This window comes from Teleopsis dalmanni, chromosome 2 (assembly GCF_002237135.1).
Source record: "Teleopsis dalmanni isolate 2A chromosome 2, ASM223713v2, whole genome shotgun sequence".
NCBI classification, from domain to species: domain Eukaryota; kingdom Metazoa; phylum Arthropoda; class Insecta; order Diptera; family Diopsidae; genus Teleopsis; species Teleopsis dalmanni.
In genome coordinates this window covers 110,806,438-110,820,262 of record NC_051847.1, presented here as the reverse complement: position 1 = coordinate 110,820,262, position 13,825 = coordinate 110,806,438, and the positions used below count along the sequence as shown (strand labels likewise).

The following is a 13,825-nucleotide window of genomic DNA, read 5'->3' as shown; positions in this document are numbered from 1 at the left end:
AATAGAAATAAGTTTATGTTATAAGAAGGATACGCGAAACAAAAAGTTCTACATATGGTATACATATACGTAGCGAACTACAGATTGAATTTTGGAAAATAACAGTTTGTATATTCCGTATATGCTAGTGTAGGTTTGTTTGCAAACAAGCTAAGCAAAACATCCACAAACACAGTTGAAGCAACACGTGCATAGAGTAGTAGGCATGCGCTTGAATTTTTTAGCAGTTTTTGCAGAAATGTCAAACTTCTAAATCAAAAAGTCAGTGGTGTTTGGGGAGGGTATCGATTTTTACACATTTCTTCATTGAACAGCGCATTTATAGTAAACTGGTTTTCATTTGGATTAGCGAATAAGGACAAAAGTAAAGAAAGCCAACTATTTTTTTGTAAAGCCATGAAACCCCTTCTACACTAAACCTCGAGAAAATATTTTATAAATGTTAATAAATATTAAATGTTAACACTGTTACCAGGGATAACAGATTTGCTGTCGTCAAAAATACCAAATAAATTGAACTACAAAAAACTAAAGATATGATTAAAATGCGGCCATATGTCCCATCAAACCATATCGCAGTGCGTGACTCAGTTGACGAGGACATAAGTGACGATATCGATGACGATGTTTTTATTAAGGATGCACGCTCATCTAAGGTAATATTAATACTCTGGCATACAAAATTAAATATAAAACTATCATTTGCAGTCAAATGATGAAAAAGGGGTAAAACGTCCTCTAATGAACCCTCGACGTAAGAATGGTAAAATTCAGGATTCAGGGCCTATTATGAAAAAGCATAGGCATTGTTGGCGCTGTTGTGAGCCATTTTGTTATGGGCTTGCAGTATTTACTATAATAATTTCTATAATAAGCTTTGCTGCACTGATGCTAACCATGTTCCCTCAACCTATGCAAAAAATAAAGGTTTGGTTTAAGCCAGATTCACTATTCGTTGATGTCACAAACATTGATACACAATTCAGCACCTATGGTAGTAGTATGGGTAGTGAGTTCGTTCCATGTACTCAAATAAGCGTTCAAAAAGTTTGGGTGAAAACATTTTTTCGCATGAACAGTGAAAGTCCAGTTCGAAAATCTGACTTGAATGGTGATGGAATAAAGGACATTATATTCGGATACGGTGTTGGTAAATGTGTTTCATCAAGCTCGCATTACCTTTTCATGTATTTATGTCTTGTTATTTAGACGACAGCATTCAATCTGAAAGGGTCACCCTTCCGAAATGTAAATCTGCTCAGAATGACGATGAAATTCTTTGTGAAGGTGGAGTTATTGCTGTAAACGGAGCTAATGGTGAACTGCTCTGGCAATCATGGAGTATTGCTAATGTATTTTCACTTTTGTGTACACTTGATATTGATCGAGATGGTTATCCAGACTGCGTGGCAGCAGGGCGCTTAGGAGTAAGTTTAATTATTTGATAACTAAGTTTATTTTGTATTTAATTTAAAAAATTGACAAATCAGATGATTTTTGCAATAAACGGTCGTAACGGTAATAATATTTGGGAGTTTCACGAAGCTGAAGTTGAAACAAATTCTCCAATAATTATGGATCTTTATACAATTAATTTAGTGCGAGATTTAGATGGCGATGAAGTACCCGAAATACTCGCTGCGCACTTAGAAGAACGAGACGAATCTAAATCTGGGCATATCAAAATTATTTCTGGTAGATTAGGTAAAGTTATACGCACAATACCGACTCCATTCAAAGAGGAAGTGTTTGTTCCACTTCAAGTTATTACTAAACGAGACGGTACAGAGCTCTTGGTAATAATTACAGGAGGTCAAACAACGCCTGGTGGAATTTATAGTGTGCGATTGTTGTCACTAATGAAGTTCACTAGTGAAAAAGAGTTTACTCCACTCCTTCAGAACAACAGTTCTGGTCTAATGGTACCTTCTGTAATAACGGATATTACAGGTGATGGAGTAGCAGATATTGTAGTTTCTTCATTTAATTCAACAGTTTTTGCATTTGATGGATATAGTTACAGCCATTTATGGAATTTTACTTTTCCGAATAGCGAAAGTGTGAGTGAAATTGTTCCAGGTCATTTTAATCGGGATAATGTAACAGATTTTATGGTGAAATATAATACTGGACCCGGATTTCCAGTATATTATTATTCGCAAACAACAATATTGGATGGTAAAACTGGCACACCTCTACTAGATGCTATGATGACGGATTCAGGAGGTTCGAATAGTTTACTTGGAGGTGTTTCGATTTCACAATCATTTGGTGGAGATTTTTTTCTTCATTGGCAAATGCAGTGTCGGGGCAAATACAATGCCAAAGATGTATATAAATTTATACCAGGTAGTTAAACAAAACATACGTCTGATGAGTGTAAATTTAAAGGCATAATTTTGAATGATGATTATTTCTGTCATAGATAGTGATATTATATTGCAAGCTCGTGCGGATACCTGCCGTCTTCGATATAATGAGTCAACTGTAGTAAAACTATATGCTATTGCTCGTCACTTGGAACCACCAGGAGCAGTGCTTTTTAGTACAGGTGTTTATTATAATAATACATTATACTAAACTTTTAATTCAATTTTATTATAGATGACTTAGAGGTGCAGTTAAAACGTACAAAAAGGATAAAAACTAATAAACAAAATCTTAATTCACCATTAAAGCATCCAAAATTATTAAAAAAACTTTTGGCAAATCGGGCACAGTTGTTAAAAAACGTTGCTGTAGCAGAAAATATTATTAATAATGAAGTACTTTCGAATAACATACAACCAAAACGACTTAAAGAGAATTCATTACTTAATCCAATCCTTGAACAAGAAGTGTTACAGGAAATATTACCAAATAATGATCTTTCTGCAAATAACGCATTTGAACAGGTGAAGGAGTACTTTGGAAATAACTACGTAATAATTTAATAAATAAATTATTTATAATTTATAATTTAATAAAAAAATATTTTACTTGCTTAGCCAAAGGACTATGAGTCTGAAAACCCGCATACGCAAGCAGAGGAATACGATATGCTCTATAACGACAACGACACGCCACAGGAACTAACACAGAAGGAGCGTCCCATACGATTACGTAGTAAATATCCAGGCAATCGAGATATAAGAAGTGATATTTCAACATTTGACAATAGCGGGAATGAAACACAACCCTTATCTATTGGTGGAGTTCCAAAAAACAACTTAGACAAACAGGAGCCGCTTAATTTATGGGACCTAGAAATGGAAAAAGAAGAAAGGGATGCCCTAAAAAATACTCATAAATACGACTATGTTTCAGAGGATCAAAACATGATGAATAAACTTAAACGAGCAGAAAACACGATAACAGTATCTGAAACATCAAGCACAACTACGGCATTCGTAGAAGACAATAACTGGTTCTTGGCTTCAATTTCATCAACAGGAGTCCTCTTAAAATCATTAAACGGCTCTAAATCATCGCTGGATTTTGTTTTTATACTTAATATTCGTGAATCTGAAACATATCCACCACTGTTACTAGCACAAGACCTTAAATGTGTTGAAAAGAAAATTAGTGCTTATAAGAGTAAGTTGGTTTTATTTATTAAGTAGAGTATTATTTTTTATATTAAATACATAGGTTATACTGCGGAAAATATGCGTTTATTAAAGAATCAACTGTTAAAGAAATGCTTAAGTGAACGGTTAGGCAATATTTCGCCCAGTACACCTCGATATGAATCGCAGTTAGAAGTCGTGCGTATTAGCATTTCATGTAGTTGCCATTCTCTACTAAAAGGCGAAGTTTGCTCAGAGTTAGATGATGTCGAGGCACAACGTTGGACAGAATTTATGGGCAATGATTGTCATGGATTCTATGCCAATTAAAAAATATATATTGCTGGTCAATCATTTATTTTTGCTAGCTGCGAAAACACTAATATTTTAAGTTATTCGTTACTAATTTAGGGTATTAATTATAAAGATATGTATATTAAATTAACTATAATATATTATAACATATTTATACACAAATAAATGTTTGTAATAAATAGTAAAATACATTGCCTTTGAATCTGTTATGTAGGCCTGTGTGGAAGCTGATAAATTAAAATAAGGAAATGAGATAAAATAAATGGGCCTATTTACACTATCATGAACGGTAACCGGTTTTCAAGTTCATGTTCATGTTACGTTCATAATATTGTAAATAGGTCCAATGATGTAAGTAAAGTAAGCAAACCACCACCAAAGAGCAAGAAAACTTTTTTATGTGCGCTACACAAAAAGCTCGTCTGATCAGTATAAAAGACGGCGCTATTTGGCAGGAAATCAGTGAGTCTTATATAATCACTCGGTGGTAGTATATATCAAAAGATTAAATAACAAATATATCATACTGTCTGACACAACGTTCTCTGCAGAGAAGGGATAAGAATACTCCCGTGGTTAGGATTGCCAGTCGTAAGAGGCGACTAAAAACCCCCAGTGCCAGTCTGACACTTATGTAGGAAGTGTAAATGGTAGTGAGTTGAGTCAGCAACTTGCGACATCTGAACAGAGATGATCCGATCTGGTACTACGGGGGTCAGTGGCTCGCCGCTTCGGCTGTACTGACCATTGGTGTTAGCCTCGTAGTGGTTGTGGTTAAAACCCAAACGTACGCGGGAAGAATGATTTGAGGATTGTCATTCATTCGCCATGGAGTGCGTTTCATTCCGAGTGCTACAGTCCAAATTGTAGCAGAGGTTTTAGGTAGGTCTCACATCTCACCAAGGTGGAAGTTATGACTTACATGAATTTCTTCATTGGTACCTGCGGAATAAGGATGGCTACTCCAATGGGGCGTTGATTAACGTTTATATAGTATATACGTGCGTTAAGAGCACCGTGATGTTGAGCCATCAAGGCAGGAAATCACGTAAAAATATGAGACATCTTGTCAGACACAACGGCGGTTTTAAGTCAAGTGTATAATATATAAGAAATATATTTGTAATTGTTTATATGGTTTTTAGTCCAAGTACGTGAACACTATTATAAATATATTCAATAATCAAAACAATATATATTTTTGCTAATTCCTTCTCCCCAAACAGGTAGATTACACACAGCAAGGGGCATTGAATAAAACCAGCATATTTATTAATTTATTAAATTCATTTTTAGTGTTATTATTTTTATATTTATTATCTTCGACTTATACAGGATTAGTAAAGAGATTCCAGTCGAAGTTAAAAATTTTTTCTCATTACAATTAGCAGGAAGAAATCTGCCATTAATTAGGCATACTAAATTCCGAGACAAAAATAAATGCGAGAATTGGTTTTAAGCTTCATGATCTCAATTTTAATTCTAAATTTTATTAATGATTTTCCAAACTATTTTTAAAAAATATTTTACTATAATTTACAATTATTTTTCTTAATAATTTTAATTGCGGCGGCACTAAAAAGGTTGACCCACATCAATGCTTAGAAAATATTATGACACATTCAAGTGTGTCATCGACATGTGCAGAATGGTAGCACAGAAAAGAAAAGTGTCAAATAGTAATTGCATACTTGCTATAGTCAAACATTCTACTTGCATTGTGGCGGTTTTTCTGTGTGGGATCGGATTACATATGGTATTACATTAGTTATTTAAAATAGGTTACTATAAAATAATTTGTGTATAAGCGCTTTTTAAAAATAAAGTGAAATAAAAATAAAATAATTTATTGTTTACATTTGAGTTTGAACAAGAATTATCATATTGCTATCGACTTCTATTATTCTTTTTATAGTATTTTTTATAAATTCACACCGACCGACGAACTAACAGCCCCAACTTCTCTTCAACTCGAACGTAGACTTATTAACATATCTTCTAATTTATATTTAACACCTTTGATAAAAACAGTCCTTTCTAAATCCGTATTGATTTGATTCCCTTCTTCATTTGGCACAGGCACCACAAGAGATTTTTCAACGGTTAGCTTTTCGGATGGCACTTTTATAATTACTTTTATAATTAATACGATTGAATGATCGTCGAAAGTCGCTTACCGAGTTTAATCTGCTTAAGTTTCTGGAAATCTATGTCAAATGTCTTGATTTCTTGCTTACTTAGTGTATTTGGCTGTAAAATACCTGTCTTAGCTGCCGCAATATTTTCTTATATGTGTTGTATCTGTTGCTTTAAACTATTTATTGTAGAAAGCTGCACAATTGCTACAATTTCATCTCTCATGTGTTTCCGAAAGTTATCCCATTCCCCAAGTTTTTTTTTTTTTATTATTCCATTGATATTACAACTATCTTATATATCTAGTAATACTTTTAACAAATGAAAATTTGGAAGATTCAGTTATCTTAAATCATCATTTAAGATAACATGTTAATGATAATGAAATATTTCATACAAATTTCAATACATTTCATAAATAATTAGATAAATAAATAAATAAATATATAAATACATACATAAGCAAATAAATAAGTAAATAAAATAAATAAATAAATAAAAAAGATTATCTATTTAATAAATAATAAATAATAATAATAATAAATTAATACACATAAATTAAAGTAATGGATTCAACTAATTTAATACTTAATAGTTAAGTATGTATGTTGGAAGTGTGCGTTTAAGACGTTTTTTGTACCCTAGTTTCAGGGCAGGGAGTCTTTTCATTTCTAGGTTTGGATGCTGAAGCAATTTAGATAAGTGGTTAGCACTGCTTTTTTGAATTGTTTCGTGTACAGAAGGGATATTCAGGTCTTTGTGAATATCGTCATTTCTGATGTACTATCTAGCATCTACTATCGTACGCAGGATTTTTGATTGGAGCCTTTGAATAGTATTTATATAAGTCTTGCAGGTGGTTGCCCATATTTCAATTCCGTATTTCCAAATAGGAACAATAATAGTTTTGTAAATTAGTAGTTTGTTATCCATTGACAACTGGAATTTTTACCAAGAAGCCAATATAGATCTGCAAATCTTCGATGAGCTTCCTTTTTCTTCTGAATTATGTGCTCCTTCCAAGTCAGCTTTTGGTCTAATAGCATACCCAAGTATTTGGTTTTCTTGCAGATTGGTATATCAATGTTAACAATTTTCAGTTTCTGTTCTTCAAATTTCCTGTTAGTGAAAATAACTTGGACAGTTTTTTTGGCGTTTATCTTTATCCCCCAGCTGTCAGACCAATGCATCACTTCGTTTAGATGATTTTGAAGATTTACAGTTGCTTTAGTGATATCATGGTTCGTTGATAAAAGTCCAGTGTCGTCAGCAAACGTTACAGTTAGTATTTCTCCACTTTTTGGCTTAGGAATGTCTGCAGTGTATAATAGATATAGGATCGGGCCTAATACACTCCATTGAGGGACACCGGCTTCTATTTTTATCATGTGGGATGTGTCGTTTTGATATTGTACAAAGAGTGTCTATCTTTAAGGTAGCACTTCAGTAGTAAATAAAAATATTTTTATTTAGTTTAGGCAATATTCTTGATAGTTTGTAAAGCAATTCTTCGTGCCAGACGCTGTCGAACGCTTTAGCTACGTCTAAAAACACACCCACAGTGATCTTCTTTGAGTCTATATTCATTGCAATTTTATTAGCCACCCGATCAATTTGCTGAATAGTGGAATGCTTTTTACGAAATCCAAATTGCTGATTTAGCAATAGGTTGTTTTTTTGTATTATTGATACAAGTCGGGAAAAAAGAAGATTTTCAAATAGTTTGGATAAGGTAGGTAATAAGCTGATCGGTCTGTAAGAGTTGACAATTGAAGCATTTTTGTATGGTTTAGGTATTGCTACAACCTTCGCTGCTTTCCAAACAGAAGGGAAAATCTTATTGCTGATCATGCAGTTAAAGATGTTTCTAATGTAAATGATAGCTATTTCAGGTAATTCTAGAAGAAATTTACCAGATATCTCAACGTAACCTGGTGATTTTTTTGGGTTGATGTTAACGGCGATGATGTTTTTTATTTCAGCAATTGTTGTCTTCTTAATTTTAACATTCTTCTGGGTCAGGTTCTTGGGTAATGCATGGTTTGTATCATTTTTAGGATTTGTAAAAACTCAGCGAGAACATTACTACCCTTTGTCGCTTTCCATAAGGAGTAATTTGTAACCTTTGTAGCACTCAATCTTGAGATAAAAAATGTGTCATTTTTTTTGTCTTTCAGCCTCTAATAAATCTTTCAGCTCTTTTATTAATTTATTCAACTTTGTCTTTATTTGTGGAGCTCTAGATACTTGCCAGATTTTTTTCAACTTTCTTTTTTGTTCTATTATTACATTTTTGGTTTTTGTTATTGGTGTAGATGCAGATGCTGCAGATAATAGTAGAGAATTGAAATTGATTATTGCATTACTTATTTCCTCTTCTTTCCTCTTACCTCGCGATATGTATCCCAACATGTTTTATAATTGTAAGTATTAATGTTAATATTATTCACAGTAAGAGTTGCGCTGTAAACTAGTACTATCGGTGAGTGGTCAGAGGACAACTCAAGGCTAGAATGAATATAAAGGTTACTTGCATTTATGTTTTTTGTTATGAAGAAGTCAATCAAATCAGGTTGCTTTCTTGGGTTACTAGGCCAGTATGTTGGTTTACCAGTACTTATAAATTTTGCTTTGTATTCATTCAGTGCGGTGTAGAGATTTTTATCTTTTGCGTTTGTTAAACGTGAACCCCATAGCATATTTTTTGCGTTGAAATCCCCTCCGACTATAAATCTTTGACCAAGAGATTTGAGGAAATTTAAGTACGTGCCTTTGGTATTTGAGAACTTAGGAGGACAATAAACAGCAGCCAATTTTAATAGACCATGGGAATCTTCAATCATTACTGTGGTCGCTTGTATTTGTTCTGTACTATGATTTTCTGATTCAGAGCTAACTATACAATTTTTTATGAAATATTGTGTAATTTTTTATTTTAACATAATTTTTTCAGTGAAATGCGTTTCTGAGGTTAATAGTATGTCGATCGAATTTGAGTACAGAAAAGTTTTCAATTCGTTGATATGTCTACTTATACCGTTTGCATTCCATACTACTATTTTCAATTCATTGAACTTACCCATTGATTTTTGTGACTAACGCCGTTAAAATGTTCATCATTTCTGACATTTGTGTTATCAATGTTTTCATCATTTCTTTTAACTCTGCGAGTTCTGAGTTGTAAGAGTTAGATTCAACAGGTGTTTGACACGTAACTTGGGCATATGATAATGTTTGTGGGATGTTGGCATTTGTGTTTTGAGCAGTTGCATTGTTTGTTGTGTTGAAAGATTGTTGATGACTTGTTTGGACGGGTGTTACATTTTCTCTCATTATTGATCTTTCCACAAGTTGATCTTAAATAACATATTCATCATTCTTTTTTATATCCTTTAAATTTCTTAATGTACGTTTAAAATTATCATTGATATCCACCTTTTGATTTTGGGCTTTGTTCATGATTGCTTCCCCGTAAATTCTCCAAATGCTGTTCAATCACCTCCTTATCTGGATCATAAGCGTTCCAAATGCCCAATTTAATATCCGTTATCCAATGTTCGCCAGTCCTCCTTTTAATCGATGCGGTATAAGAGTATATAGTATGCTCTCTGTTGCGTTTATTTCAGTGGATATTAAGTCACATACTTAAATACTTTGTTTAGCAATTTTGTCAGTAATTGTCCTAAATATTGACCTAGTTACCTGTATGAATAGATTACTATATATATGTCTGTTTATATTAATTATAAACACCGATTTTAATGTTTAAACCATTTTTATTTTATTGTTTTATAAAACGTCTTTAACTGTTTCTGTCTTAGGTTCGGTTTTTTATTTACTAACATATATTTTATTTACTTAAATTCTATTTGCTATATTATACATAATCAAATTTTTACTTACTTATTCAACGGGTCAATTACCATGTGTCTTCTAATGACACACGTTTCAATAAAAGTATAACCGATCATAGTACCGATCACATTGCATATGCATTGCATGCATTATGATTGCGGAAAATACAGTTTACTTCCATGTGCTCTAATTATGGAAATCCAAATAGCCAACTGCCAATATTTAGCACATGGAATTCTGCATAAAATAAATATTGAGTTCAATAGTTGAACTGAATAATATTTTGCAACAATGCTTCCGTGTTGTTTGCAGAATTGACTTCAATTTTTAAATTTATTTTACATTACATTACACACCACAAAAAAGGGTTTGTAAATTAACATAATTTTTATGTTAATATGTCTAGCTAGACGAGATACACAACAAATATCAAAATTATGATTGTCAAGAACCAAAAACTTATGTTGATCAAACGTAAAGAAAACGACAACGCTTTGTTATCTACAAATACTGAAAATGTTAACACGCAACTTGATTTGTTGCAAATGCAACAGCAATATCCGTTTCCCTTTCAATCGGTGTCAACATCTGCACCAGCAATATGTTCAGTTGAACAGCAGCATAGCCATGTAGGTACGTTTCATGCATCATTAGCTGCTTTGGCAAACGAATCAAGTAACAGTAATGTTAAATTAATTGGTAAACTTTTACAGCAACAATTTGCAGCTCAACAACAAAAACAGCAACAATTTGCACTATAATATATTTCAATATAAATATACAATATAATATATTTCAATTACTAAAAATGAACCCAGTTGTATAACATGGGCGCTACATGATTGAGTCAATCAATTCTTGGTGTTCACATATAATGTACCTAATGTTCACAAAAAATTTGCAGCGCAAAGTTAAGTTCCCATAGCTTACAGTTACACAGAAAATTACTGACATACAGATGAACAAGCAGACATCTTTCGTGAACAGGTACTATATATAGTTTTCCTTTCAATAATTATCTTCACAAACTTAATAGAACAAACAGCTTTGGAAACGTAGTAGTTTTTATATTATTAAGGATCATGCTATGCAATAAAACATCATTTTTGATATGCACTTAGCAGAAAAACTCTGCGTACAGAAAGTAAAATTTGTTTTAACAATAAAAAAATTATTAAATAAATAGATTTTTTAAATCAATCTTATTTTTTATTTGTACTTTAATTTGTTATCTTCATTTTGAGCTAAAACTTATTTCTAATAGATTAGTAGAAAAATTATAATAATTACAAATGTAAAAAATCAGCGCTTCAGTGGCAGAAAAAGTCTGCGTACAAGAATTTAAAAAACGTCGAAATTTATTATTTTTTAAAAGATTTTACGTTTTTAGTAACTTGTTGGATAATATTTCTTTTTTATGACCTCCATAAGTCGTTTTGGTATCGAATTGACCAGCTTCGCAGTTTCATCGTTGCTTATTTTGCTCCATTCCGCGTCTGTTACGTTCTTCAGCATTTCTTTGGAGGTTATATTGTATTTATGTACCCGACGTACCAGTAAATCCTATAAATGTTGTATAGGATTCAAATATGGCGATTATGATGACATTTTGATTTGCTTGGGGACATTTTAAAGCAACCAAAGCTTTACAACTTCTGCCGTGTGCTTTGGGTTGTTATCTTGTTGAAGTAAGTAATTATTCTGTAACCCCAACTTCTTGGCACTGCTCTTTAAATTGCATTTCAAAACATTGAAATAATCAACTTTATTCATTATCGACTCAATAAATTTCATTTTTCCCACTCCATTACTCGCCATACACCCCCGCACTATTACTCATCCACTACCGTATGTTATTGTTGGATACAAATCTTCATTATTAAAGGCAGTACCCGGGTTTCCAAAATTCCAAAATTTTGGAGACTTATTTAACTTGCGAATGCTAAACGCTTCATTCTAATTACATTTACATAAACGCTGATTTTTTACATTTTTAATTATTATAATTTTTCTACTAATCTGTTAGAAATAAGTTTTAGCTTAAAATGAAGATAACGAATTAAAGTACAAATAAAAAATAAAATTGATTTAAAAAATCTATTTATTTAATAATTTTTTTCTTATTGAAACAAAATTTACTTTCTGTACGCAGAGTTTTTCTGCTAAGTGTACATATAATATATCATTTTATATTAAGTCTACAATTGCATCCATTTACCAAACTGAGTTAATCAGAATCACAAAATCGTTCTAATCAAAAAGATATTAGAAAGATGTAGATAAACTGACAAACGGGCAATAGTATACAATTGCTATTGAAATCATAAAGAAATTTTATGTATGATTTTTATATAATTTTGTAGCAATAAATATAAAGATCTATTGTAAAATATATTTTACCATTTTAAATCTGGACAAATTGATTTCCAAAGTTTCAAAAATGACAACTCAAGATAACGTAACTCTGAACTCGAACACGATAGCGCGTTTAATCGCCGCAAATACTGCTAGTTTAAAAACGGAAATAGATGACTTAAAAAGTCATTTCGATGTTTTAACAAATAGCAATACAGTGACCGAATATAATACCGAAATAATAGACGAGACTATACGCTGCGACGAAACTGTAGACGTAATGAAAAGTCTCCCTCAGTTTAACGATAAAGACGACACTTTCGTGAGCTGGCGCGAAACAGCCATTAATTCTCATAGTCTATACACCCGCTGTAGTATAAAATACATCGCCGCTTGTAACTACACTTTTTTGGAGTCGTTTTGTGAATAATATTGTTTAGATTAATTTTATAAATAACTGCTTAAATCACAGTGTAGATTGAAGAAAGCTGGTTGTCTCTTCCAAATGATGCAGGGTGTCTGTAGAATTTGTAGATTACTCGATCGTTGTGATTCACTTTGGTTGACTTATGTGTTTTCTAAGGGAAAAATGATTAGTATCGATATTTCTTGATGTAGAAATACCCTTATATATGAATTCTGCGAAGTTATATTATTTACGATAGACGTAATTCGACCACTTGAAATAATATAATCCGAGTTTGTATTTATAATTCTTGATGTAGAATTATCCTTTGTATTTATATGTAGGAAAAATTTATTAATATAATGATAAATAAATTTTATTAATATTTTTTACAATAATATTTTATTACAAAAAAAATTATTTCAATGTATTTTAAAATCGACGCTCTACCCTTTTTACGCCCGCCCACAGCACTCACTCTCTCCAACTAACTACAATCAAAAACTAGCAGCGTTGCCAGTTTTTTCGTTTATTTATTTTACTGCCCTCCGCCAATTGCCACATTCGGCCATTCTGATGAAGCATTCGCCTCGAATGCGGGGTGCCATTTTTTTATATAATCGGCTACTGCATATGTTCTTCGTGGCCCAGCAGTATCAACTTAAGCCCCATTCCAAACTGAGTACGCCTAATAGCCACGACATCACCTTCTGAATGTTGCGTTTCGGTCGTTCGTTTGATGTCGTAAGTTTTGCGATTTTCGACCTGAATTTTCCTTATATTTTCTCGAGCCTCTTCCCGTACCGTATCTCGTTTGTTTTGTAATTCTATAACCTCATGTTCCATCATAATAGTGCGTATGGTTTCATTTTCTTTGACACGCATATCTACCCCAGTTAGTATCTTGAATGGTGTAAAATTCGTACTTCGAGGGGGTGAATTATTTATCGCTTGCTGAACCTTGTCAACATGTTGGTACCAGTACATTGGATTCTCTGTTGCTGCTTGTTTACGCAGTTTATCAACGACCTCATCAGCGCCTGTGCTTTTTGTCGGGTACAGCCATATAAATTTAGAAAATGCATCAACGATCACCAGGATGTGGTTGTACTGCTTTTGGGTGTTCTCCATCCGTCCGACATGATCCATATGAAAATTGTTTAGCGATCTATCAGACTTATCAATTGGATTCAAGAATCCTTCCTTTTTA

The 13,825-nt window shown here is 32.6% G+C and overlaps 1 protein-coding gene across 1 annotated transcript; it reads left to right on the top strand.

Annotated features, from left to right (window-relative positions):
* The first annotated feature begins 261 nt into the window (after positions 1-261).
* LOC119678428 lies at positions 262-3,945 on the top strand. Its single transcript, XM_038090244.1, has 8 exons — positions 262-656; positions 709-1,150; positions 1,210-1,427; positions 1,491-2,349; positions 2,426-2,551; positions 2,605-2,921; positions 2,988-3,576; positions 3,631-3,945. Exons 1-8 carry the CDS (start codon positions 537-539, stop codon positions 3,876-3,878), a joined length of 2,919 nt encoding a protein of 972 aa, XP_037946172.1. The 5' UTR covers positions 262-536; the 3' UTR covers positions 3,879-3,945.
* The last annotated feature ends 9,880 nt before the right edge of the window (positions 3,946-13,825 follow it).

Coding starts and splice junctions, on each gene's coding strand:
- LOC119678428 (XM_038090244.1), top strand. CDS start 537: ATGATTAAAATGCGGCCATATGTCCCATCAAACCATATCGCAGTGCGT. Junction 1,428..1,490: donor TGGCAGCAGGGCGCTTAGGA/GTAAGTTTAATT, acceptor TTGACAAATCAG/ATGATTTTTGCAATAAACGG. Junction 2,552..2,604: donor AGCAGTGCTTTTTAGTACAG/GTGTTTATTATA, acceptor ATTTTATTATAG/ATGACTTAGAGGTGCAGTTA.